A 27,623-nucleotide genomic window follows, 5' to 3' on the forward strand; every position below is an offset into this window, starting at 1 on the left:
GCCCCCTGGAGGCCGCGACGTCCTTCTCACCTAGAAGAGAAAGAAGTGCTGAAAAAAGAAGAGCTTTCATTTCTACAGCAGCCAGAATAACGATCGCAAGATCCTGGAAATCCCCAGAGCGATCTTTTGACCTCTTAAAGAACAAAATGTCCTGAATAATAATAAACAAACGCCTCTCCGCCATCCTGCAGGACCCCCGGATCACCTACCTGACGGGGGGCGGCCTCCTCAGATCTGAGGCTCCCCCTCTCTTTTCCCTTTCTTGCCTCTTTCTCCTCTTCCTACTTATTAAACTTTTTTTCCTTTTATTAAACCTCATTTGGGGAGAGATGTAGGACTGCTGGTCGGCGGCCATTGGTCCCACTTCCCATCTGAGGGCTGTAAATACAAACACAAAGACCAGCTACCGTGATCAATGCATGGCTGGGATGACCTCCCATCCCCCGTCCTAGATGAGGGCGCCCCCCCCCTTCCTAGATGAGGGCACCCCTGTCCTAGATGAGGGCGCCCCCCGTCCCAGATGAGGGCACCCCCCCGTCCCAGATGAGGGCGCCCCCCCGTCCCAGATGAGGGCGCCCCCCCGTCCCAGATGAGGGCGCCCCCCCGTCCCAGATGAGGGCGCCCCCCCGTCCTAGATGAGGGCGCCCCCCCCGTCCTAGATGAGGGCGCCCCCCCGCCTTAGATGAGGGCGCCCCCCCCCCGTCCTAGATGAGGGCCCGCCCGCCTTAGATGAGGGCGCCCCCCCCCGCCTTAGATGAGGGCACCCCCCCATCCTAGATGAGGGCGCCCCCCCGCCTTAGATGAGGGCACCCCCCCATCCTAGATGAAGGCACCCCCCCATCCTAGATGAGGGCGACCCGCCCGCCTTAGATGAGGGCGCCCCCCCCGCCTTAGATGAGGGCACCCCCCCATCCTAGATGAAGGCACCCCCCCATCCTAGATGAGGGCGACCCGCCCGCCTTAGATGAGGGCGCCCCCCCGCCTTAGATGAGGGCGCCCCCCCGCCTTAGATGAGGGCGCCCCCCCGCCTTAGATGAGGGCGCCCCCCGGTCATGCAGTTCCTCTTGTTATTAGGAAATATAATCACAGCCCAGAATTATATTATACCGGTTCCTTAGCGACCAATGATGTAGGTCACTCATGATATCATATATTGGTACTTTTCTATACTGTATTGTTTGGTTTTATATCCTCAATAAAAATGATAGAAAAAAAAGATAATAAACTCCAATTACTGGAAAGGGGGAGGAGCCAGAAGAAAGTTCTTTTAATAGATGAAGGTGGATTCCAATAACTCAGACATTACAAATACAATCGTTGTGAAGTTTTGTGCGAGTTCTGAGGACACAATTACTGAGCACCGCGATTTCTGAGACGAGATCCGCCCACAATATATCACCTCATTGTGCCGATCTTCCTGCACTCAGCCAAGGCAACTTCCTTATCACCAAACCCAACGCTCACCTATCCAATCCCTCAGAACCAATCACATGACTGGGGGGAGGAGCACAATTAGACCCGATTTTTAAAGGTCTTTACAAAGAGTATCAATTTTGTAGCCAATGGCAACCAGTTTCTTCTTCTCTTCTCCCATAGGGCACAGGGAAGCTGAAGGTAAAAACCCGATTGGTTGCTATAAACAAATAGTGTGGGAGGGAATAAGCCAATCAGTGGGTTGGATGAGAAGAACCGCCTCCAGCGTGTGCAGATAATGACGTGATCTGGGTCCACATGCTTCATACTGACAAATCCTCACTAATAACCGTTGTGTTAGGACACTAAGTAGAAAGATTCCATTAATGCAAAAACCGGAGGGAGGAACGCGCCCCGCCCCGAAGGTAAGTACATTTGTAACGCGTTTCATAGTGTTTTGGTTACACAGAAAATCGGACGATAAAACAGGTTGTGGATTCTAGTGGTAAACAGAGGCATATATCTACTCAATATACACGGAGAGGCCAGACTGCACAGAAAACAACTTTATCCAATTTAAAGTTTTAAAAAAATAAATAAATTAAAAAAGAAACCCAGCGGCGGGATCGGAGGTTTCCTTCCGGCAGTGTACTCCAGCCAGAACCCATTGTACAGACTTTGCAGCTAAAACTGGGAAAGTGCCTTGACAAGAATAAAAAAACAAAAAAACGATCTACTTGCCAACAGTCCAAAGGGAAACCTCACAAGCTCCACCCACAAAAGAACCCACCCCTAAGGAGACAGAAGGAACAGCCCCAAGAAGAGCTCAGCCCCCGAGGAGACAGAAGGAACCGCCCCAAGAAGAGCTCTGCCCCTGAGAAGACAGAAGGAACCGCCCCAAGAAGAGCTCTGCCCCTGAGAAGACAGAAGGAACCGCCCCAAGAAGAGCTCTGCCCCTGAGGAGACAGAAGGAACAGCCCCAAGAAGAGCTCTGCCCCTGAGGAGACAGAAGGAACAGCCCCAAGAGGAACTCCGCCCCCCAGGAGACAGAAGGAACAGCCCTAAGAGGAGCTCCGCCCCTGAGGAGACAGAAGGAACAGCCCCCAGTGCTAGGATTGTTGGCAAGTAATGAAAAAAAACACATTTATAAAACAAAGAAGAAAACGAAGTGGTGTTCAGGACATAAAGGTCACACGTATTCCGCAGCAGGCGGTGTTCTTGTGGTATAAGTATGAACATTGCTATGTACATAGGAGTACAGATTATTTTCTAGTGTAAGGCTAGACAAGGTGCTAAAGTGGTCTGTTCTACAGACTGCAGGTCTGCAATATTCCCATTGTACTTTTGCTGATCCACCTGAAAAGCTGGAGCTTGTTGTGCCTCTGGGGTTTAATGGGTTAAGCATTGCAGCATGTAGTCCCAGCCTTACCTTCAGGAGAACTTGAAATAACAAGAATAGAAATAATAATCTATGAGAGAAGAGGTGGGCCGGCAGCAAACCCCCCCTATGACCAGCTCTGCAGAGCCCCCACAGGTAAGGGTTTGGTGTTTATGATGCAGGAATGCATGCTGGGAAACGTTATGGATCCACAGGTAACAGTGACTGCGGCTAGGTCATCGCAAATAATAAAAGTCTATAAAAGTGACTGTCCATACAGTGCAGAAATCCTCCAAGCACCTCCTAGTGGCACATCCTGAACCGCTCTAGGCACTTGGAACTGAAAAACATGCTATTTTTTTCCACCCTACGATATGGCCACCCCCCTCCCCCCAACCCCCCCCCCCCCATGTATAATCCTCCCGGCTGGCGACATAAAGTGTCCTACCCAGAATTCCCTTGCTGCGGTTTTCTAGGGGCAAAGTGAAGGATTCCCGGAAAGCCGGACATACCCCCTTGGGCAGAAGCGTCCCGGAGCAGATGTACAAAGGGGAAGGCGATTCGGCTTCCTGCCCCTAGCGTACAGCCGGGCCTTTACTTTCCAATAACTGGAGCACATGCTTCATTCAGCTCAGGTTCAAACGTACAAATCTCCCTCGTTAAGCAGCCCGGCGCACGTCACAGACAGCGAGAACACGAGAGACGCGGCGTCAGCAACTCCCGACTCTCCAATCACAGCAACCCATTATAAGCGTTGGTGGGGCAGAGACCACTTCCTGTACTTGAGGGGTTAATCAGGTGGAATAAAATCAAGGCAAGCTTCCCATAAGGGGCGTGTAACACTTGAGACAAGCTAGGAGGCCCGCCCCTTTCCACGACGAAACCTACAGGATCCGCTGTGTCAGAGCAGCCATAAGTCCGTTATACATGGTTATTATTTGGTCATTTACACAGATGTAATCGTTTGCTTGATAGGCGGGTCAGGCTTCATTCTCCGTGGGGGCAGAATTCGTCATTCTGTCCAGTTCCTCCTGGACGTTGGTCAGTACCGGCTTCTGTCCTGTAGAAGAGAAACACAGTCAGTGGACAGATCTGTGCTCTGAAAAGGATTGTAGAGGCAGAAGGTGAATTCTATGTATGAAGATAAAAAGGCTTCTGTGTGCCCCTCCCCCCCAATACTTACCCGAGCCCCCACTCTGTACACACAGAGAAGCGGCTCAAGTGCCCCCATAGTAGGCTGTTTACTGTGGGGGGAACTCAACAGAAGGGAGGGGCCAGGAGCACAGCAGTGGGACCTGAGAAGAGGAGGGGCCAGGAGCACAGCAGTGGGACCTGAGAAGAGGAGGGGCCAGGAGCACAGCAGAGGGACCCGAGAAGAGGAGGAGCCAGGAGCACAGCAGAGGGACCCGAGAAGAGGAGGAGCCAGGAGCACAGCAGAGGGACCCGAGAAGAGGAGGAGCCAGGAGCACAGCAGCGGGACCCGAGAAGAGGAGGGGCCAGGAGCACAGCAGAGGGACCCGAGAAGAGGAGGGGCCAGGAGCACAGTAGTGGGACCCGAGAAGAGGAGGGGCCAGGAGCACAGCAGCGGGACCCGAGAAGAGGAGGAGTTCAGGAACACAGCAGAGGGACCCGAGAAGAGGAGAGGCCAGGAGCACAGCAGAGGGACCCGAGAAGAGGAGGGGCCAGGAGCACAGCAGAGGGACCTGAGAAGAGGAGGGGCCAGGAGCACAGCAGAGGGACCCGAGAAGAGGAGGGGCCAGGAGCACAGCAGAGGGACCTGAGAAGAGGAGGGGCCAGGAGCACAGCAGAGGGACCTGAGAAGAGGAGGGGCCAGGAGCACAGCAGAGGGACCCGAGAAGAGGAGGAGCCAGGAGCACAGCAGAGGGACCTGAGAAGAGGAGGGGCCAGGAGCACAGCAGAGGGACCTGAGAAGAGGAGGGGCCAGGAGCACAGCAGAGGGACCCGAGAAGAGGAGGGGCCAGGAGCACAGCAGAGGGACCTGAGAAGAGGAGGGGCCAGGAGCACAGCAGAGGGACCTGAGAAGAGGAGGGGCCAGGAGCACAGCAGAGGGACCTGAGAAGAGGAGGAGCCAGGAGCACAGCAGAGGGACCTGAGAAGAGGAGGAGCCAGGAGCACAGTAGTGGGACCCGAGAAGAGGAGGGGCCAGGAGCACAGCAGCGGGACCCGAGAAGAGGAGGAGTTCAGGAACACAGCAGAGGGACCCGAGAAGAGGAGAGGCCAGGAGCACAGCAGAGGGACCCGAGAAGAGGAGGGGCCAGGAGCACAGCAGAGGGACCCGAGAAGAGGAGGAGTTCAGGAACACAGCAGAGGGACCCGAGAAGAGGAGGGGCCAGGAGCACAGCAGAGGGACCTGAGAAGAGGAGGGGCCAGGAGCACAGCAGAGGGACCTGAGAAGAGGAGGAGCCAGGAGCACAGCAGAGGGACCTGAGAAGAGGAGGAGCCAGGAGCACAGCAGAGGGACCTGAGAAGAGGAGGGGCCAGGAGCACAGCAGTGCTATTTTTATTTTATCATTATTTTATTTTTATGGGGCCTCATTAGTCTCATTATTATATTAATTTCTTTCTCATAGCAGTGCAGTTGCTTGCCGTCTTATTCCCTTCCCTTGCTCTGTGTCTGACTTCTCTGACTTGGTGAGTTATTTGTTGATCTGCTTCACATAAGAAGTGTAGCAATTATTCTGTACTTTCAAGTGTTTAATTTTTCATTCTTGCAGCCCCCCCTCACCTCCTGAAGAAGTGGGGTGCTCCTATTGCTGAGGAATTTCCCACCCATGGAAGACACCTACCTATCATTAGGTTTTGTGAATGGAATAAAGTGTCGTTTTGAAATGGGTTGGCATCATTTACTCCAAGGGAGGTTCTACATGTATACATTGTATGTGTTCAGATGATTTCATGGATGTTGTAACAATAAAAATTTGTATTTTTTTAACTGTTGTATTGCGTTGGCACCTTAAAAGTTTGTGTTATTTCCTGTCAATGTCTGATGACACCATTAGGGATCATCCACATTCCAGCTCAAAAAAAAGAAAAAAAAAAAAGAGCTGCTTTTACAGGCATTTGAGCTTTTATTTCAGCTTGAAGAATCTTGTAGTTTTTTGCACGTTTTTATTGAGCTTCTTTGAGGATAAGCGTTTTGTTTCACACCTTCTCCTCCCCTCAGCTCATTTTTCCTATTTTTTTTTGTGTTTTTATCAACATTTTTTGCACGTCTTTTGGAACTTGGGTGTCTTTTCTGCTCAAACGCTCCTCCTAAAAATGTGAGTTTGGTGGGTTTTTTTTGCCTGTATCAGCATATGAGTGTAAACTCCTTAAAAAGCCATTGATTGCATGGAAACATAGAGGGGAGTTCCAGGCAGAGAAAATGAGAGCTCAAAAGCCTGTAGGAGGCGCTTCTTTGAGCTGCAGTGTGCATGATACCTTAGGCCCCTTTCACTCGGGGTCGATCGCTCCATGGATCCCGGCTGATCAGGCGAGTGACGGGTCCGTCTCCCCTCACTGTGCGAGGACGGACCTGTCAGAGCTCCGCTGTCCTCTATGGACGATCGGATGAAATGGACAGCCTGTTCGTTTTCATCTGATCCCATCCACTGGACGGATTACGAACGTATCGCCATCCATCAGTTTTGAGTGGATCTTGACGGATCGGATGGCAGGCGAGCAACACATCTCCACTGACATCAGCCTTCCCATACAAGTCAATGGCTGGCCCGCTCAGATCCACCTGAAAAATGGACAGTCAGATCCGAGCGGGTCGATCGGGTGAAAAGGGCCTTAGAATGTTGGTGCCGCTGGCAGTCCCTGTATTTATTATACTCCTACATTAACCGCTTCAGCTCCGGAAGGTTTCCCCTTTCATGACCATTTTTTTGCTATTCAGCACTGCGTTACTATAACTGGTAATTGCGCGGTCATGCAACATTGTACCCACATTACATTTATAATTATATACAAATAGCATTTTTTTTTGGTGGTATTCGATCACCTCTGGGTTTTTTTTAATTTTTTGCAATATAAACAAAACAAAAAACCACCAAAAATTTTGAAAAAAACCCCATATTTTTTACTTTCTGCTTAAAAACATATCCAATAAAAAAGAATCACATTTCTTCATAAATGTTGGCCAATATGGATTCTTCTACATATTTATGATCAAAACAATCCCAATAAGTGTTTATTGATTGGTTTGTGTGAAAATGATATCATCTACAAATGGTGTACTATATGGGGTCCCAGCCATGAATCATTGGTCAGGACTCCCACTGTGTACAATCAGAATGAAGCAAAAAAGGAAGTTCTGGACAGCCGCACTCCGGAATAAAGCCTTTATTGTAAAAAGTCCAACAGGTACAAACCAGCTCGTTTTTCCCATTTTGTGCTGTGGTTTGTACCTGTTGGACTTTTTACAATAAAGGCTATATTCCGGAGTGTGGCTGTCCAGAACTTCCTTTTTGCTTCATTTTGCTATACGTTTAGCCTGTACCTGGTGTTCCAGCTCTGAGGAGAGTCTTGTATCCATATATCCACCTGGAGCGGTGATCCCCTTCCCTTTCTCTGTGTACAATCAGAGTGGGTGCCATTGGAGGAGGGTGTGCGCCCTAAACCCTAAAGTAGGCAGTGAGGTAGGGGTACGTGGTTCTGTGTGGCCGCCCTTCTGCACTACATTGTGGGTGGGCAGTTTGTAAGTGGTTTGAAAAGCCTGTGAAAGAAGCGTATGCCAGCCGCAGCGTGCACGAGACTGAACTGCTCCCCTTCATACCCATACCTGGCTTCTTTGCTGAATTCTGTGCAGGACTCGCCCCCCCCGGACTCCCCGGTGATCCGGTCTTTTTACTCAGCAGGCTATTGAAGAAACTGGCCAAGACACCTTCACTGGCCGCTGCATCTGGAAAAGGAAACATTAATATTATATTAAACAAGAATAAGAATATTTGAAATCTACCTGTAACCCAACCCACCCTACCCTCCTAAAGTGATTGTAAAGGCAGAAGGTGAATTCTATGCATTGAAGTGATTGCAAAGTCTAGTTTTATTTTTGAAATAACAAACATGTTATACTTCCCTCCTCTATGCAGTGAATTTGCACAGAGCGGCCCGGATCCTCCTCTTCTTGGGTCCCTCTTTGCTGCTCTTGGCTCCTCCCTCCTATCGAGTGCCCCCCACAGCCAGCAGCTTTCTATGGGGGGCACTGAAGTCAAATCACAGCTCCATGTGTCCATTCAAACATGGAACCCTGACCCGGCCCCGTCCCCTCTCTCCCCTGAGTGGCTGACTGACTTTGACAGCCACGGGGGCCAATGGCACCGTTGCCATCTCTCAGCCAATCAGGAGGAATGTCCTGGACAGCTCAGACACTCGTGGACATCGCTGGATAGAGACGGGGCTCAGGTAAGTATTATGGGGGGAGGGGGGGGCTGCTACACACAGAAGGAATGCACCTTCTGCCTTTACAACTCCTTTAAGATAAAAAAGCCTTCTATGTGCAGCAGTCCCCCTCATATTTCCCTAAGCCCCCTCTCTATCCAGCGATGTTGTAGGATTGTCTCGGCTGTCCAGGACTCTCCCTCCTCATTGGCTGAGACAGCAGCACAGCTCCTACTGCTATCAAAGTCAGTCAGCCAATGAGGAGAGTAAAGGGGCGGGGCCAGGCCACAGCTTCGAGTCTGAATGGACACACGGAGCTGCAGCTTGGCTCAGGTGCCCCCATAGCAACCTGCTTACTGTGGGCGGCACTGAACAGGAGGGAGGGGCCAGGAGCAACGCAGAGGGACCTGAGAAGAGGAGGATCAGGGCTGCTCTGTGCAAACCCATTACACAGAGGAGGGACTTTACAAATAACTTTAAACCCTGATTCAATCACAGTTACATTCCTGGCATGCTGGGAATTATAACGGTCACAGTTACTTTCGCTTCCAACTATATCCGACCTTCACAGCCGCGCCAATCTCTTTACTCTGTTTTTATTATCTACTTTTATATTGTCACCCTCCTCTTCCAAATATATTTTCAGCCATGAGCAGAAGTTGGTGATTTCCTTATCGCTGTTTTACTGCACAGTCCACATATACACCCAAATCACTCATAATATATACATATATCTGTGTGCTCCTAGATCTGTACTATAGTTCTAGATATAAATGTAGAACAGTCATGGTCACCCCCACCAGGTCTGCTGCCTCTTTCAGAATCCATCACGTTCAAACTGGGGGGAGATTTATGAAAACTGGAGAACTCAGAATCTGGTACAGCTGTACATAGTAACCAATCGGCTTCTAACTTCAGTTTGTTTATTGAAGCTTTGGCAATAAAACCTGGAAGGCGATTGGCTGCCATGCACAGCTGCACCAGATTGCTCCAGTTTTAGTAAATCTCCCTCACAGAATGTGTTCTGCCCAGACGAGGATTTCCAGGATTATTCTGAAAAGGACAGGGGGGTGGGGGTGGGGGGGTCTTACTCTTACTATTGGGGTCTGGTTTCTTGACGGCTGCCATGGGTGAAGAGCTGGGCACGGTGGTGGAACCAGTGCGGCCCGGAGTCCGGGGGGAACCTGTGGGAGCTCTGGCCGGTGATTCCTGAGAAAACAAAAAAAAAAAAACATGGAGATTATTTAATGTTCTCTTCTGATGTGTCACATATCACAGTACAACAGGGGGCAATAAGCCAATTTCCTCCAGTGACAGGCAGGGAATACTTTTAAGTGCATCAAAGCCAAAACATTTTCTTTATTTTACCATTTTGGTACAAGTTGTGAAGGGTTAAACCCTTTGCCATGTGTGTCCCAATTTGGGAGATTTCCCGTACATTCTGCTTTGTAGACAGGAAGTGAGGGAAATCCTCTCTGAGACGGTTGTCACTGGAAGGAGTGTCCCCATTGGAGGATTTTCCCTCTCAGACAGCAATAAAAAGGTTCTCTCCCCTCACTGCTAGACCCAAAACAAAGAGAAGGTTTTGGCTTTACATGCACTTTACAGTGGAAGGTTGGTCAACCCCTAACGAAGCTTAAATCTACTCCCACCCCCATTCTAAGACTTTTCTATCTCCCCTGTAAAAGAAAAGACGTCTAATACTTCCTATTCTGAAGTCACTCTGGTCACATGACCATCTGCCAGCGCCAGTGACCTGTCAGAAAGCCGCTACCCATCAGAATATGTAAACTAAGTGACGTTGTGTCGTGGCCATCTTGGTACACCCGCACTCGTCTGCTGTAAGCCCAGAGTTAGAAGTCGGCGAGCGGACATCTTTATACACCCACCGGAGTCTTGCTTTTCACTGTTCATTTTTAACAGTAAACACGGCATATAAAGTGACATACAGGATTTGGAAGTCCGTAACAATGTTTTGATGTTGAATTTTAAAAGCAGCTGCAAGCCTGCTGATCTCACAGGTTTGCTGATCTGACAGAAGACTGCTGATTTTAAGATCAAACATCAAAACAGTGTTACAGACTTCTAAATCCTGTATGTCACTATATAAGCCGTGTTTACTGTTAAAAATAAACAGTGAAAAGCAAGACTCCGGTGGGTGTATAAAGATGTCCGCTTGCCGACTTCTAACTCTATGCTTACTGCGGACGAGTGCGGGTGTACCAAGATGGCTGCGATGCAACGTCACTTCGGTTGCGCATCGTTCATGCGCAGTAGGCCGGGTGGCAGCTATGTGATAGAACACCGGCTTCAGTGCAGCAGAGAGACAGCCCACAATGTGAAGCCCCTTAGTAAGCCTATGGGTGACGTCACCGCCAGCTGTTGTTGGCGATCTCTCCACTGCACTAAAGCCGGTGCTGGAACGTTCATGTGACGTAACTGGACCGGAGAGACTTCAGAATAGGCAAGTATAAAAATCCTTCCTTTTACAGGAAAGATAGAACAAAACTAGAATGGGGGAGGGGGTAGATTTAAACTTAGTTCGTTTTTTACTTGCCTTCCACTTTATAGTAAAAGAGAGGGGGGATATTTGCGCTAACCACCTAATAGTTAAAATATACAACAATATATGTGCACAAATGATATGGCTGAATGAACGTGCGATTAAATGCTGCACCTCTATAGGTCAAATACCAAACCCAAAACAAGTACTAAGAAAGAAAAAGGTGCGCAAAAAAACGCTACAAGGAACGATAAATATTACTGTGAATAAGTTCTATAACATATAACAATGTGAAAAGATGAATATTGTATCAAAACATAAAGTCCATATAGTATATGAAAAATAAATAAACTGAAATTGAATGTCTCAAAAACAGAATATCCCACAGTGTATCTTCAAATTGGGAAATGTAAAGTCCTTCACTTATTCTCAAAAAGCAGGACAAATATTATTGTGAGAATATGTGAAAAAATAAAATCCATGTGGTGTGTGAAAAAAAAAAAAATTATCAAAAAACGGGAGATCCCACAGTGAATTTTCAAATTGGGAGATGTAGAGTCTTTCACTTATTCTCAAGGAGCAGAACACATATTCCTTATTCCAATCATCTGAGATACAAGGCATACAATGCAAATACAGGCTGCTTACCAGAACCGTTGGATCTCAAGTCATAGAGATCAGAAGCACTTACTGGTTCAGGGATGTGTTAGAGAAGGTGGATCCTCACATTCACTTTGGCTAAGGTACAATGGCCCCCTGACATTAAGAAGTTTCTTCAGATCCATGCTAATTTAAGAGTGTCCTGGAAGGGAAGTCTGTATCCTTGCTGGTTCCTAGATCTGTCTTCAATCAATGCGAGTTCACCTGCCGGCAGGCTAATGCACAAAGCGCCTCTGATCTCTATGACTTGAGATCCAACGGTTCTGGTAAGCAGCCTGTATTTGCATTGTATGCCTCGTATCTCAGATGATTGGAATAAGGAATATGTGTTCTGCTCCTTGAGAATAAGTGAAAGACTCTACATCTCCCAATTTGAAAATTCACTGTGGGATCTCCCGTTTTTTGATAATTTTTTTTTTTTCACACACCACATGGATTTTATTTTTTCACATATTCTCACATTAATATTTGTCCTGCTTTTTGAGAATAAGTGAAGGACTTTACATTTCCCAATTTGAAGATACACTGTGGGATATTCTGTTTTTGATACATTCAATTTCAGTTTATTTATTTTTCATATACTATATGGACTTTATGTTTTGATACAATATTCATCTTTTCACATGTTTATATGTTATAGAACTTATTCACAGTAATATTTATTGTTACTTGTAGCGTTTTTTTGCGCACCTTTTTCTTTCTTAGTACTTGTTTTGGGTTTGGTATTTGACCTATAGAGGTGCAGCATTTAATCGCATGTTCATTCAGCCATATCATTTGTGCACATATATTGTTCCACTTTATAGCCCAACATGCCTTATAACATACGTGTTCTGTATGAACAGACCCTCTTTATTACATCATTCTGGACTAATCTTTCAGGATTCATGACTATCGTGACTGATCCATATAGTGAGGGGAAAAAATGATTTGATCGAGTGCTGATATTGTGACAAAGAAACGATCGTCTATAATTTTATTGGTCGGTTTATTATAACAGTGAGAGACAAAATAACAGAAATATCCAGAAAAACACATTTAAAAAAAAAAAAAAAAATAATAATAAATTGATTTGCATTTTAATGAGTGAAATAAGTATGTGATCCCTTCACAAAACATGACTTAGTAGTTGGTGGAGAAACCCTTGTTGGCGATCACAGAGGTCAGATGTTTCTTGGAGTTGGCCTCCAGGTTTGCACACATCTCAGGAGGGGTTTTGTCCTCTTTGCAGATCTTCTCCAAGTCATTAAGGTTTCCAGGCTGACGTTTGGTAACTTGAATCTTCAGCTCCCTCCACATATTTTCTATAGGATTAAGGTCTGGAGACTGGTTGGGCCACTCCAGGACCTTCATGTGCTTCTTCCTGAGCCACTCCTTTGTTGCCTTGGCCGTGTGTTTTGGGTCATTGTCATGCTGGAAGACCCATCCATGACCCATCTTCAATGCCCTGGCTGAGGGAAGGAGGTTCTCGCCCAAGATTTGGTAGTACATGGCCCCGTCCATCGTCCCTTTGATGTGGTGAAGTTGTCCTGTCCCCTTAGCAGAAAAACACCCCCAAAGCATGTTTCCACCTCTATGTATGACGGTGGGGGATGGTGTTCTTGGGGTCATAGGACCTCCATGTATGACGGTGGGGGATGGTGTTCTTGGGGTCATAGGACCTCCATGTATGACGGTGGGGGATGGTGTTCTTGGGGTCATAGGACCTCCATGTATGACGGTGGGGGATGGTGTTCTTGGGGTCATAGGACCTCCATGTATGATGGTGGGGGATGGTGTTCTTGGGGTCATAGAACCTCCATGTATGATGGTGGGGGATGGTGTTCTTGGGGTCATAGGCAGCATTCCTCCTCCTCCAAACACGGCGATTTGAGTTGATGCCAAAGATCTCGATTTTGGTCTCCTCTGACCACAACACTTTCCTCCAGTTCTCCTCGGAATCATTCGATGTTCATTAGTAATCTTCAGATGGACCTGTACATGTGATTTCCTGAGCAGGAGGACCTTGCGGGGGCTGCAGGATTTCAGTCGATCACGGTGTAGTGTGTTACCGATTGTTTTCTTGGTGACTATGGTCCCAGCTGAGATCATTGACAAGATTCTCCCGTGTAGTTCTGGGCTGATTCCTCACCGTTCTCATGATCATTGAACCTCCACGAGGTGAGATCTTGTATGGAGCCCCAGACCGAGGGAGATCGACCGTTATTTTGTGTTTCTTCCATTTGTGAATAATCTCACCAACTGTTGTCACCCTCTCACCAAGCTGCTTGGCGATGGTCTTGTAGCCCATTCCAGCCTTGTGTAGGTCTACAATCTTCTCCCCGACATCCTTGGACAGCCCTTTGGTCTTGGCCATGGTGGAGAGATTGGAATCTGATTGATTGCTTCTGTGGACAGATATCTATTATACAGGTAACAAGCTGATATTAGGAGCACTCCCTTTAAGAGAGTTCTAATCTCAGCTCATTACCTGTATAGAAGACACCTGGGAGCCAGAAATCTTGCTGATTGATAGGAGATCAAATACTTATTTCACTCATTAAAATGCAAATCAATTTATAACTTTTATCTAAACAACTCTTCAGATTAAAGAGAACCGGTCATAATACACATACAAATCTTCATATTTCCCCCTTATGTGGAATGACCTCGTCTAAGACGGACAATTCAGCTTCAGAGAAGATTTAAGGTCAGCAGAGAGCCGCTGGATGGTAAAATAAGGGGGTAACACAACATCATTTAACTGAAGCCTGGCTCTGTAATCTAGGGTCCCCCTAGACCCCTGGTGCCCCACCTGTGGCCCTTTAGTGTTTGAAGCATGGCCCTTGGGCCCCAGCAGTCAATAGAGGGAACATTTGAGATTTGAAAAGGGTCCCTTAATAGTAGTAAAGTCTGGCAGTTTCATGGAACATGGCCTAGTATCTGACGGCCTCCTAAAGCGTGACTTCAGTCTCCAAACACTCCTAAACTCTGGCCATTTCCCCCAGTAAGTCTTCAGTCTGTGTTAGTTTCCTGGAGCATTACATGCAATATTATAAGGAGCCCTTTGTAGCCATTAGGGGCGCATCTGAGGCCCCCCTTTATCTTGCGAGTTGACAACCAGTGACCTAGACCATCAGGAACTGATCTGAAGACAGACTTGGCTACTTACAGATACTCTTTAAGGCTGAGCAGCATTGAGGCAACTAGTCCGGAATATTCTGGGATACTCACCGAGGCTCTTGTTGGAGTGGCCGGCTGCTTCGCCAGGTAAGACTGTCAATAAAAGAATTAAAACAATTAGAAGTCTTAAATTAAATGCCTGCCCGTCCAAAGTCTGCCCGCCCAATGTCTGCCCGCCCAATGTCTGCCCGCCCAATGTCTGCCCGCCCAATGCCTGCCCGCCCAGTGCCTGCCCGCCCAATGGCTGACCGTCCAATGCCTGCCTGTCCAGTGTTTGCCCGCCCAATGTCTGCCTGTTTGCCCCCAATGCCTGCCCGCCCAATGTCTGCCCGCCCAATGCCTGCCCGCCCAATGTCTGCCCATCCAATGTCTGCCTGTCTGCCCCCAATGCCTGCCTGTCCAATGGCTGCCCGTCCAATGGCTGCCCGTCCAATGGCTGCCCGTCCAATGGCTGCCCGTCCAATGTTTGTCTGTGTGCCCCCAATGCCTGTCCGTCATCTATAAAGCAACTAACAGGGAGCAGCAGAAAGTCACATCAGAGAGATTTGGGGAGAAAAGGAAATGATTGGAAATCCCTGAAAGTGACTGTGAAAGATAATAAGACCTACAAAGTATAGGACAAGCTTTTGCAACACAAAATAATACATTTATACATTTTTTAACCTGCACAAAAAATGTGCATTTATTATTTTTTGTGAAAAGGTGAACTTATCCTTTCTTTGTAAAATATCTCAAGCTCTGTCAGATTGGATGGAGAGCGTCTGTGAACAGCAATTTTCAAGTCTTGCCACAGATTCTCAATGTGATTTAGGTCTGGACTGTGACTGGGCCATTCTAACACATGAATATGCTTTGATCTAAACCATTCCATTGTAGCTCTGGCTGGATGTTTCGGGTCGTTGTCCTGCTGGAAGGTGAACCTCCCCCCAGTCTCAAGTCTTTTGTAGACTCTAACAGGTTTTCTTCTAAGATTGTCCTGTATTTGTCTCCATCCATCTTCCCATCAACTCTGAAGAGGGGGGGTGGGGGGGGCACTGCTGCTCTATAGGACAAAATGACAGCAACAGGAGCCAATGAGGAGGCAGATGGCTGAGAGAGCTGCAGGTACATTGCTGGATTGAGATCAGGCAAGTATAAGGAGGGCTGGGAGCTGCATAAAGGAGGTTTTTCCCTTAAAGGAGTTGTAAAGGCAGAAGATGCATTAAGATAAAAAGACTTCTGTGTGTAGCAGCCCCCCTCCCCCCCTAATTACTTACCTGAGCCCCATCTCTGTCCAGGGATGTTTTGCACGAGAGACCCGGCTGTACGGGACTCTCCCTCCTGATTGGCTGAGACAGCAGTGGAGTGCCATTGGCTCCTGCTGCTGTCACTCAAAGTCAGTGAGCCAATGAAGAGAGAGAGGGGGTGGGGCTGGGCAGCAGCTTCATGTCTGAATTGACACGAGATGGGCTGGGCGTGTTCGAAATCCCGTGAGGAAGCCGACACTGCAAACAGCCAATCACAGGCACTGAGACATTTCCTGATCTCTGCAGCTGCAAACCGGGAAATGTCTGAGTGCCTGTGATTGGCCGGGTGAAGTGTCGGCTTCCTGCCGGGATTGGGAATGTGGGATATTGAACACGCCTGAGCCCATCTCTAATGGACACACGGAGCGACGGCTCGACTTAAGTGTCCCCCATAGTAAGCTGCTTGTTGTGGGCGGCACTCAACAGGAGGGAGGGGCCAAGAGCACCGAAGAAGGACCCCAGAAGAGGAGGATCAGGGCTGCTCTGTGCAAACCCATCACAGAGCCGGGAAGTATGACAAAAACGAGACTTTAGTATCACTTTAAAGCAGAGAATTCAATTAGGGTAAAAATCCCTCTGCCTTTGGAACCGCGTTCATTTCCATCACCTGCGTTCATTTCCATCACCTGCGTTCATTTCCATCACCTGCGTTCATTTCCATCACCTGCGTTCATTTCCATCGTTCATTTCCATCACCTGCGTTCATTTCCATCACCTGGGTTCATTTCCATCACCTGCGTTCATTTCCATCACCTGCGTCCATTTCCATCACCTGCGTCCATTTCCATCACCTGGGTTCATTTCCATCACCTGCGTTCATTTCCATCACCTGCGTCCATTTCCATCACCTGCGTTCATTTCCATCACCTGCGTTCATTTCCATCACCTGCGTTCATTTCCATCGTTCATTTCCATCACCTGCGTTCATTTCCATCACCTGCGTTCATTTCCATCACCTGCGTTCATTTCCATCACCTGCGTTCATTTCCATCACCTGCGTTCATTTCCATCGTTCATTTCCATCACCTGCGTTCATTTCCATCGTTCATTTCCATCACCTGCGTTCATTTCCATCACCTGCGTTCATTTCCATCGTTCATTTCCATCACCTGCGTTCATTTCCATCACCTGCGTTCATTTTAAACTCATTCATCATAAATAAAAATAAAACGAAGATGACATGACCTGTGGAGAACGGACGTACCTGTTGCTTCATTAGAAAGACCTGCTCATCTTCTGCTGCCACCTCCTTATCATGGACCAGCTAATCAGAGAAGAGAAGACGACACATACAGGTTAGGTGGATCTTTCCTGACCGTGAAAAAAATATATATACCCCTCCCCCTCCCCCCTACAGACCTCGAACTGCGGCATTTCCACCACATCCTTCACTCAGACCAATCACTTACCTTTCTAATAGGCGGCTTTACAATAAAGTCTTCAAAGGCATCTTCAGGTTTGATGCTGGAAAAATTTTCATGCAAAATTCCTATTTTCTTCTCATTGTCCCAGCCAGCAGGACTACAGGAAACATCACAAGAAAAGAAAGCCAATAAAAACCAACGTCCTCTACTGAGCGGCTGATAGAACCTCTTCTCCTACAGAACCAGAACCCGGCTGTGCTACACAACAACCAGAACCCGGGACCCGGATGTGCTACAGAACCAGAACCCGGGACCCGGCTGTGGTACAGAACCCGGCTGTGCTACAGAACCAGAACCCGGGACCCGGCTGTGCTACACAACCAGAACCCGGGACCCGGATGTGCTACAGAACCAGAACCCGGGACCCGGCTGTGCTACAGAACCCGGGACCCAGATGTGCTACAGAACCCGGGACCCAGCTGTGCTACAGAACCCGGGACCCAGATGTGCTACAGAACACGGGACCCAGATGTGCTACAGAACCCGGGACCCAGATGTGCTACAGAACACGGGACCCGGCTGTGCTACAGAACCCGGGACCCAGCTGTGCTACAGAACCCGGGACCCAGCTGTGCTACAGAACCCGGGACCCAGCTGTGCTACAGAACCCGGGACCCAGCTGTGCTACAGAACCCGGGACCCAGCTGTGCTACAGAACCCGGGACCCAGCTGTGCTACAGAACCCGGGACCCAGCTGTGCTACAGAACCCGGGACCCGGCTGTGCTACACAACCAGAACCTGGGACCCGGCTGTGCTACAGAACCAGAACCTGGGACCCGGCTGTGCTACAGGACCCGGGACCCGGCTGTGCTACAGGACCCGGGACCCGGCTGTGCTACAGAACACGGGACCCAGCTGTGCTACAGAACACGGGACCCAGCTGTGCTACAGAACACGGGACCCAGCTGTGCTACAGAACACGGGACCCAGCTGTGCTACAGAACACGGGACCCGGCTGTGCTACAGAACACGGGACCCGGCTGTGCTACAGAACACGGGACCCGGCTGTGCTACAGAACACGGGACCCAGCTGTGCTACAGAACACGGGACCCGGCTGTGCTACAGAACACGGGACCCGGCTGTGCTACAGAACACGGGACCCGGCTGTGCTACAGAACACGGGACCCGGCTGTGCTACAGAACACGGGACCCGGCTGTGCTACAGAACACGGGACCCGGCTGTGCTACAGAACACGGGACCCAGCTGTGCTACAGAACATGGGACCCAGCTGTGCTACAGAACCCGGGACCCGGCTGTGGTACAGAACCCGGGACCCAGCTGTGCTACACAACCAGAACCCGGGACCCGGCTGTGCTACAGAACCCGGGACCCGGCTGTGCTACAGAACCCGGGACCCGGCTGTGCTACAGAACCTGAGGGGGGGAGATTTACTACTGGAGCACACAGAATATGATGTGCAGCTCTGCATAGATAACCAATCTGCCTGTTCACAGCAAATCTGACTTTGAAATCGTGCGACTTCACTTGAAAATTGCATGATTTCAAAGCCGCATGTCAGTGCAACTTCAGGTCCCACTTGGCTGACATCTGTGCGACTTCATGCACAAATGTCTATGCAAGTCGCTCCTGAAATCGCCCAAAAACAGTGCAGGAACTTCTTTTTCAAATCTGTGCGGCACTGCAAAGTCGGCGTTGCACCGATTGGAACAGTTCCATTGCCAACAATACGGTGCGACTTGTCCTGTGATATGGACCTGCCAAATCGCATAACAAGTCGCACTGGTGTGAATGGGGAGCTTATTATCAAAGCTTAATTGAAGAAGCTGAAGCTAGAAGCTGATTGGCTAGCAAGCACAGCTGCACCAGATTGTGTGCTCCAGTTGTAGGAAATCTATCCCATAATTTAGAAAGATGGATCTCTTGGCGCAGAACACAAATAGTGACCGGAGGTGTCAGGGACTCATAATCCTACTACCACCCCCTTCCATACTGCCAGGCAGTGCCCGGCCCAGATAGGGATCGTAGGGATCGCAGAGACACAGAAAAGTGCATATCTGAACATGGGGCTTCATGGCACGCCTGCTCTGAGGTCATCGCTATACACAGGATGGAAGCTCAGACCACAATGTACAGAGGTGCAGAGCACAACAATGTGGATTCACATATACTGTATTTTCAAAGATATCCAACAAAAACTACTGCTTTTAAAACCAAAAAGGTTTTGGATTTTTTTTCCCAGCTATTAATTGATCTGAGCAGTTGCCATTTTTAACTTGCTTTCATGGATAGCATACACGGCAGTAATAGTGAACGTAGTACTGATGTACTGAAATGTGATGAAAGGATAAGTTCACCTTTGAAACATGTTCCAGCTCCTTTTTGACAATGACGACACGCGTAGGATGGAGCTGGGTGACTTGCCAAAACCGGAAGTGACATGGGGGCCACAGCCCAGCTGTCATTCTCATTTCAAAATGCGCATCTCGTTTTATTTATGTAGGTGCAATTTTACTTTTCCAACTTACTACACTATATGGGACCCCTGTGTTGTGTGAGCTTGGTTGCAGGGAGATCCAGGATCCCTTTAAAGGACTATACACCTACTTAAGTGGACAAAGTTTATCCCACCCTGAGAGTTCACAGGAGGAAAGTGTGGAGAGACGGATTAGGCGGAGTGGAATTGGAGCATAATCCTGAAGAGAGGAAAGTGTGAGTGACCCAATTATTTGTAGGTCCATACCCAAAGGGGAGCGCATGCGTGTGCTGGTGGTGGGAGTCATTGAACATATTGGAGTAAGAGGAATTGAAAGTCACTTTATAAAGATTATTACAATCAGAGACTGAGATATTCACTTTGGACTTTTTTTTGCCCATTTTGCACAATATAATAATTTTTTAGTGATTTGTTATTGAATTGATGGTTTATCAGGATCACCAATTTATTTAGGGAAGGCACAACAAAATCCTCTGTTTATATTTTCATGTTCCAGTTCCGGCATCCACTCCCCGATCCCCCCTCCCTGTGTCAGTGGGCAGGCGATCCTCTCCCCAATCCCCCCTCCCTGTGACAGTGGGCAGACGATCCTCTCCCCGATCCCCCCTCCCTGTGTCAGTGGGCAGGCGATCCTCTCCCCAATCCCCCCTCCCTGTGACAGTGGGCAGACGATCCTCTCCCCGATCCCCCCTCCCTGTGTCAGTGGGCAGGCGATCCTCTCCCCGATCCCCCCTCCCTGTGTCAGTGGGCAGGCGATCCACTCCCCGATCCCCCCTTCCTGTGTCAGTGGGCAGGCGATCCTCTCCCCGATCCCCACTCCCTGTGACAGTGGGCAGGCGATCCTCTCCCCGATCCCCCCTCCCTGTGTCAGTGGGCAGGCGATCCACTCCCCGATCCCCCCTCCCTGTGTCAGTGGGCAGGCGATCCACTCCCCGATCCCCCCTCCCTGTGTCAGTGGGCAGACGATCCTCTCCCCGATCTCCCCTCCCTGTGTCAGTGGGCAGGCGATCCACTCCCCGATCCCCCCTCCCTGTGTCAGTGGGCAGGCGATCCACTCCCCGATCCCCCCTCCCTGTGTCAGTGGGCAGGCGATCCTCTCCCCGATCCCCCCTCCCTGTGTCAGTGGGCAGGCGATCCACTCCCCGATCCCCCCTCCCTGTGTCAGTGGGCAGGCGATCCACTCCCCGATCCCCCCTCCCTGTGTCAGTGGGCAGGCGATCCACTCCCCGATCCCCCCTCCCTGTGACAGTGGGCAGGCGATCCTCTCCCCGATCCCCCCTCCCTGTGACAGTGGGCAGACGATCCACTCCCCGATCCCCCCTCCCTGTGACAGTGGGCAGACGATCCACTCCCCGATCCCCCCTCCCTGTGACAGTGGGCCGGCGATCTTCTCCCCGATCCCCCCTCCCTGTGACAGTGGGCAGGAGATCCTCTCCCCAATCCCCCCTCCCTGTGACAGTGGGCAGGCGATCCACTCCCCAATCCCCCCACCTTGTGACAGTGAGCAGGAGATCCTCTCCCCAATCCCCCCTCCTTGTGACAGTGGGCAGGAGATCCTCTCCCCAATCCCCCCTCCCTGTGACAGTGGGCAGGAGATCCTCTCCCCGATCCCCCCTCCCTGTGACAGTGGGCAGGCGATCCTCTCCCCGATCCCTCCCTGTGACAGTGGGCAGACGATCCTCTCCCCGATCCCCCCTCCCTGTGTCAGTGGGCAGGCGATCCACTCCCCGATCCCCCCTCCCTGTGACAGTGGGCAGACGATCCACTCCCCGATCCCCCCTCCCTGTGACAGTGGGCCGGCGATCTTCTCCCCGATCCCCCCTCCCTGTGACAGTGGGCAGGAGATCCTCTCCCCAATCCCCCCTCCCTGTGACAGTGGGCAGGCGATCCCTTCCCCCCACCTTGTGACAGTGGGCAGGAGATCCTCTCCCCAATCCCCCCTCCTTGTGACAGTGGGCAGGAGATCCTCTCCCCGATCCCCCCTCCCTGTGACAGTGGGCAGGCGATCCCTTCCCCCCACCTTGTGACAGTGGGCAGGAGATCCTCTCCCCAATCCCCCCTCCCTGTGACAGTGGGCAGGCGATCCTCTCCCCGATCCCCCCTCCCTGTGACAGTGGGCAGGAGATCCTCTCCCCGATCCCCCCTCCCTGTGACAGTGGGCAGGCGATCCTCTCCCCGATCCCCCCTCCCTGTGACAGTGGGCAGGCGATCCTCTCCCCGATCCCCCCTCCCTGTGACAGTGGGCAGGCGATCCTCTCCCCGATCCCCCCTCCCTGTGACAGTGGGCAGGCGATCCACTCCCCGATCCCCCCTCCCTGTGTCAGTGGGCAGGCGATCCTTTCCCCGATCCCCCCTCCCTGTGACAGTGGGCAGGCGATCCTCTCCCCGATCTCCCCTCCCTGTGACAGTGGGCAGGAGATCCTCTCCCCGAACCCCCCTCCCTGTCACAGCCGCATCATTCATGCACAGATTTCTGTGAATGAATGAACTCCCGTGGGCCACCACGGCAGATGGCTTGTAGTTCTCAATAAACTGTGAAGGTGCTGGTGAGTGTCCTCGTAGATCACGACTCTTCCTGCCATTCAGAGACTCTCTGTCCGGATCACAGGTACAGACAGAGGACTGAGAGTCTGCAGGATCCGGATCACAGATACAGACAGACAGAGGACTGAGAGTCTCCAGGATCCGGATCACAGGTACAGACAGAGGACTGAGAATCTCCAGGATCCGGATCACAGATACAGACAGAGGACTGAGAGTCTCCAGGATCCGGATCACAGATACAGACAGAGGACTGAGAGTCTGCAGGATCCAGATCACAGATACAGACAGAGGACGGAGAGTCTGCAGGATCCGGATCACAGATACAGACAGATGACTGAGAGTCTGCAGGATCCGGATCACAGGTACAGACAGAGGACTGAGAGTCTGCAGGATCCGGATCACAGATACAGACAGAGGACTGAGTCTCAAGGATCCGGATCACAGATACAGACAGAGGACTGAGAGTCTCCAGGATCCGGATCACAGATACAGACAGAGGACTGAGAGTCTGCAGGATCCGGATCACAGGTACAGACAGAGGACTGAGAGTCTCCAGGATCCGGATCACAGATACAGACAGAGGACTGAGAGTCTGCAGGATCCGGATCACAGATACAGACAGAGGACTGAGAGTCTCCAGGATCCGGATCACAGATACAGACAGAGGACTGAGAGTCTGCAGGATCCGGATCACAGGTACAGACAGAGGACTGAGAGTCTCCAGGATCCGGATCACAGGTACAGACAGAGGACTGAGAGTCTGCAGGATCCGGATCACAGGTACAGACAGAGGACTGAGAGTCTGCAGGATCCGGATCACTGGTACAGACAGAGGACTGAGAGTCTGCAGGATCCGGATCACAGGTACAGACAGAGGACTGAGAGTCTCCAGGATCCGGATCACTGGTACAGACAGAGGACTGAGAGTCTGCAGGATCCGGATCACAGGTACAGACAGAGGACTGAGAGTCTCCAGGATCCGGATCACAGGTACAGACAGAGGACTGAGAGTCTCCAGGATCCGGATCACAGGTACAGACAGAGGACTGAGAGTCTCCAGAATCCGGATCACAGGTACAGACAGAGGACTGAGAGTCTCCAGGATCCGGATCACAGATACAGACAGAGGACTGAGAGTCTCCAGGATCCGGATCACAGGTACAGAGGACTGAGAGTCTGCAGGATCCAGATCACAGAAACAGAGGACTGAGAGTCTGCAGGATCTGGATCACAGGTACAGACAGAGGACTGAAAGTCTGCAGGATCCGGATCACAGGTACAGACAGAGGACTGAGAGTCTCCAGGATCCGGATCACAGATACAGACAGAGGACTGAGAGTCTACAGGATCCAGATCACAGATACAGACAGAGGACTGAGAGTCTCCAGGATCCGGATCACAGGTACAGACAGAGGACTGAGAGTCTCCAGGATCCGGATCACAGATACAGACAGAGGACTGAGAGTCTACAGGATCCAGATCACAGATACAGACAGAGGACTGAGAGTCTGCAGGATCCGGATCACAGATACAGAGGACTGAGAGTCTCCAGGATCCGGATCACAGGTACAGACAGAGGACTGAGAGTCTCCAGGATCCGGATCACAGATACAGACAGAGGACTGAGAGTCTCCAGGATCCGGATCACAGGTACAGACAGAGGACTGAGAGTCTCCAGGATCCGGATCACAGATACAGACAGAGGACTGAGAGTCTGCAGGATCCGGATCACAGATACAGACAGAGGACTGAGAGTCTCCAGGATCCGGATCACAGGTACAGACAGAGGACTGAGAGTCTGCAGGATCCGGATCACAGATACAGACAGAGGACTGAGAGTCTGCAGGATCCGGATCACAGGTACAGACAGAGGACTGAGTCTCCAGGATCCGGATCACAGGTACAGACAGAGGACTGAGAGTCTGCAGGATCTGGATCACAGGTACAGACAGAGGACTGAGAGTCTCCAGGATCCGGATCACAGGTACAGACAGAGGACTGAGAGTCTCCAGGATCCGGATCACAGGTACAGACAGAGGACTGAGAGTCTGCAGGATCCGGATCACAGGTACAGAGGACTGAGAGTCTCCAGGATCCGGATCACAGATACAGACAGACAGAGGACTGAGAGTCTGCAGGATCCGGATCACAGAAACAGACAGAGGACTGAGAGTCTGCAGGATCCGGATCACAGATACAGACAGAGGACTGAGAGTCTCCAGGATCCGGATCACAGATACAGACAGAGGACTGAGAGTCTGCAGGATCCGGATCACAGGTACAGACAGAGGACTGAGAGTCTCCAGGATCCGGATCACAGATACAGACAGAGGACTGAGAGTCTCCAGGATCCGGATCACAGGTACAGACAGACAGAGGACTGAGAGTCTCCAGGATCCGGATCACAGGTACAGACAGAGGACTGAGAGTCTCCAGGATCCGGATCACAGGTACAGACAGAGGACTGAGAGTCTCCAGGATCCGGATCACAGATACAGACAGAGGACTGAGAGTCTCCAGGATCCGGATCACAGATACAGACAGAGGACTGAGAGTCTCCAGGATCCGGATCACAGATACAGACAGAGGACTGAGAGTCTACAGGATCCGGATCACAGGTACAGACAGAGGACTGAGAGTCTGCAGGATCTGGATCACAGGTACAGACAGAGGACTGAGAGTCTCCAGGATCCGGATCACAGGTACAGACAGAGGACTGAGAGTCTGCAGGATCCGGATCACAGGTACAGACAGAGGACTGAGAGTCTCCAGGATCCGGATCACATGTACAGACAGAGGACTGGGAGTCTGCAGGATCCGGATCACAGATACAGACAGAGGACTGAGAGTCTGCAGGATCCGGATCACAGGTACAGACAGAGGACTGAGAGTCTGCAGGATCCGGATCACAGGTACAGACAGAGGACTGAGAGTCTCCAGGATCCGGATCACAGATACAGACAGAGGACTGAGAGTCTGCAGGATCCGGATCACAGATACAGACAGAGGACTGAGAGTCTCCAGGATCCGGATCACAGATACAGACAGAGGACTGAGAGTCTGCAGGATCCGGATCACAGGTACAGAGGACTGAGAGTCTGCAGGATCCGGATCACAGGTACAGACAGAGGACTGAGAGTCTCCAGGATCCGGATCACAGGTACAGACAGAGGACTGAGAGTCTGCAGGATCCGGATCACAGGTACAGACAGAGGACTGAGAGTCTCCAGGATCCGGATCACAGATACAGACAGAGGACTGAGAGTCTCCAGGATCCGGATCACAGGTACAGAGGACTGAGAGTCTGCAGGATCTGGATCACAGGTACAGACAGAGGACTGAGAGTCTACAGGATCCGGATCACAGGTACAGACAGAGGACTGAGAGTCTGCAGGATCTGGATCACAGGTACAGACAGAGGACTGAGAGTCTCCAGGATCCGGATCACAGGTACAGACAGAGGACTGAGAGTCTGCAGGATCCGGATCACAGGTACAGACAGAGGACTGAGAGTCTCCAGGATCCGGATCACAGGTACAGACAGAGGACTGGGAGTCTGCAGGATCCGGATCACAGATACAGAGGACTGAGAGTCTGCAGGATCCGGATCACAGGTACAGACAGAGGACTGAGAGTCTCCAGGATCCGGATCACAGGTACAGACAGAGGACTGAGAGTCTGCAGGATCCGGATCACAGATACAGACAGAGGACTGAGAGTCTGCAGGATCCGGATCACAGGTACAGACAGAGGACTGAGAGTCTCCAGGATCCGGATCACAGGTATAGACAGACAGAGGACTGAGAGTCTGCAGGATCCGGATCACAGATACAGACAGAGGACTGAGAGTCTACAGGATCCGGATCACAGATACAGACAGAGGACTGAGAGTCTGCAGGATCCGGATCACAGGTACAGACAGAGGACTGAGAGTCTCCAGGATCCGGATCACAGATACAGACAGAGGACTGAGAGTCTACAGGATCCGGATCACAGATACAGACAGAGGACTGAGAGTCTGCAGGATCCGGATCACAGATACAGACATAGGACTGAGAGTCTCCAGGATCCGGATCACAGATACAGAGGACTGAGAGTCTGCAGGATCCGGATCACAGGTACAGACAGAGGACTGAGAGTCTACAGGATCCGGATCACAGATACAGACAGACAGAGGACTGAGAGTCTACAGGATCCGGATCACAGATACAGACAGACAGAGGACTGAGAGTCTCCAGGATCCGGATCACAGATACAGACAGAGGACTGAGAGTCTCCAGGATCCGGATCACAGATACAGACAGAGGACTGAGAGTCTACAGGATCCGGATCACAGATACAGACAGACAGAGGACTGAGAGTCTGCAGGATCCGGATCACAGATACAGACAGAGGACTGAGAGTCTGCAGGATCCGGATCACAGATACAGACAGAGGACTGAGAGTCTCCAGGATCCGGATCACAGATACAGACAGACAGAGGACTGAGAGTCTGCAGGATCCGGATCACAGATACAGACAGACAGAGGACTGAGAGTCTGCAGGATCCGGATCACAGATACAGACAGACAGAGGACTGAGAGTCTGCAGGATCCGGATCACAGATACAGACAGAGGACTGAGAGTCTGCAGGATCCGGATCACAGGTACAGACAGAGGACTGAGAGTCTGCAGGATCCGGATCACAGATACAGACAGAGGACTGAGAGTCTGCAGGATCCGGATCACAGATACAGAGGACCGAGAGTCTCCAGGATCCGGATCACAGGTACAGACAGAGGACTGAGAGTCTCCAGGATCCGGATCACAGAAACAGACAGAGGACTGAGAGTCTGCAGGATCCGGATCACAGATACAGAGGACCGAGAGTCTCCAGGATCCGGATCACAGATACAGACAGAGGACTGAGAGTCTGCAGGATCTGGATCACAGGTACAGACAGAGGACTGAGAGTCTCCAGGATCCGGATCACAGGTACAGACAGAGGACTGAGAGTCTGCAGGATCCGGATCACAGGTACAGACAGAGGACTGAGAGTCTGCAGGATCCGGATCACAGATACAGACAGAGGACTGAGAGTCTGCAGGATCCGGATCACAGATACAGACAGAGGACTGAGAGTCTGCAGGATCCGGATCACAGATACAGACAGAGGACTGAGAGTCTACAGGATCCGGATCACAGATACAGACAGAGGACTGAGAGTCTGCAGGATCCGGATCACAGGTACAGACAGAGGACTGAGAGTCTGCAGGATCCGGATCACAGATACAGACAGAGGACTGAGAGTCTCCAGGATCCGGATCACAGGTACAGACAGAGGACTGAGAGTCTGCAGGATCCGGATCACAGGTACAGACAGAGGACTGAGAGTCTCCAGGATCCGGATCACAGGTACAGACAGAGGACT

The 27,623-nt window shown here is 50.6% G+C and overlaps 1 protein-coding gene across 1 annotated transcript in view; it reads right to left on the minus strand.

Annotated features, from left to right (window-relative positions):
• Nucleotides 1–1,231: 1,231 nt before the first annotated feature.
• The window catches only part of DYNC1LI2 (dynein cytoplasmic 1 light intermediate chain 2), a gene marked incomplete in the record, with an annotated part of 39,889 nt that continues 13,497 nt past the window's right edge, over nucleotides 1,232–27,623 (minus strand). The window contains 6 exon segments of the mRNA XM_073605980.1: nucleotides 1,232–3,851; nucleotides 7,578–7,697; nucleotides 9,268–9,385; nucleotides 14,553–14,594; nucleotides 16,992–17,051; nucleotides 17,197–17,308. Of these exon segments, the coding sequence (XP_073462081.1) occupies nucleotides 3,772–3,851; nucleotides 7,578–7,697; nucleotides 9,268–9,385; nucleotides 14,553–14,594; nucleotides 16,992–17,051; nucleotides 17,197–17,308 (532 nt within the window).

The sequence above is a fragment of the Aquarana catesbeiana genome, linkage group LG11, assembly GCF_042186555.1.
Source record: "Aquarana catesbeiana isolate 2022-GZ linkage group LG11, ASM4218655v1, whole genome shotgun sequence".
In the NCBI taxonomy this organism is placed as follows: Eukaryota; Metazoa; Chordata; class Amphibia; order Anura; family Ranidae; genus Aquarana; species Aquarana catesbeiana.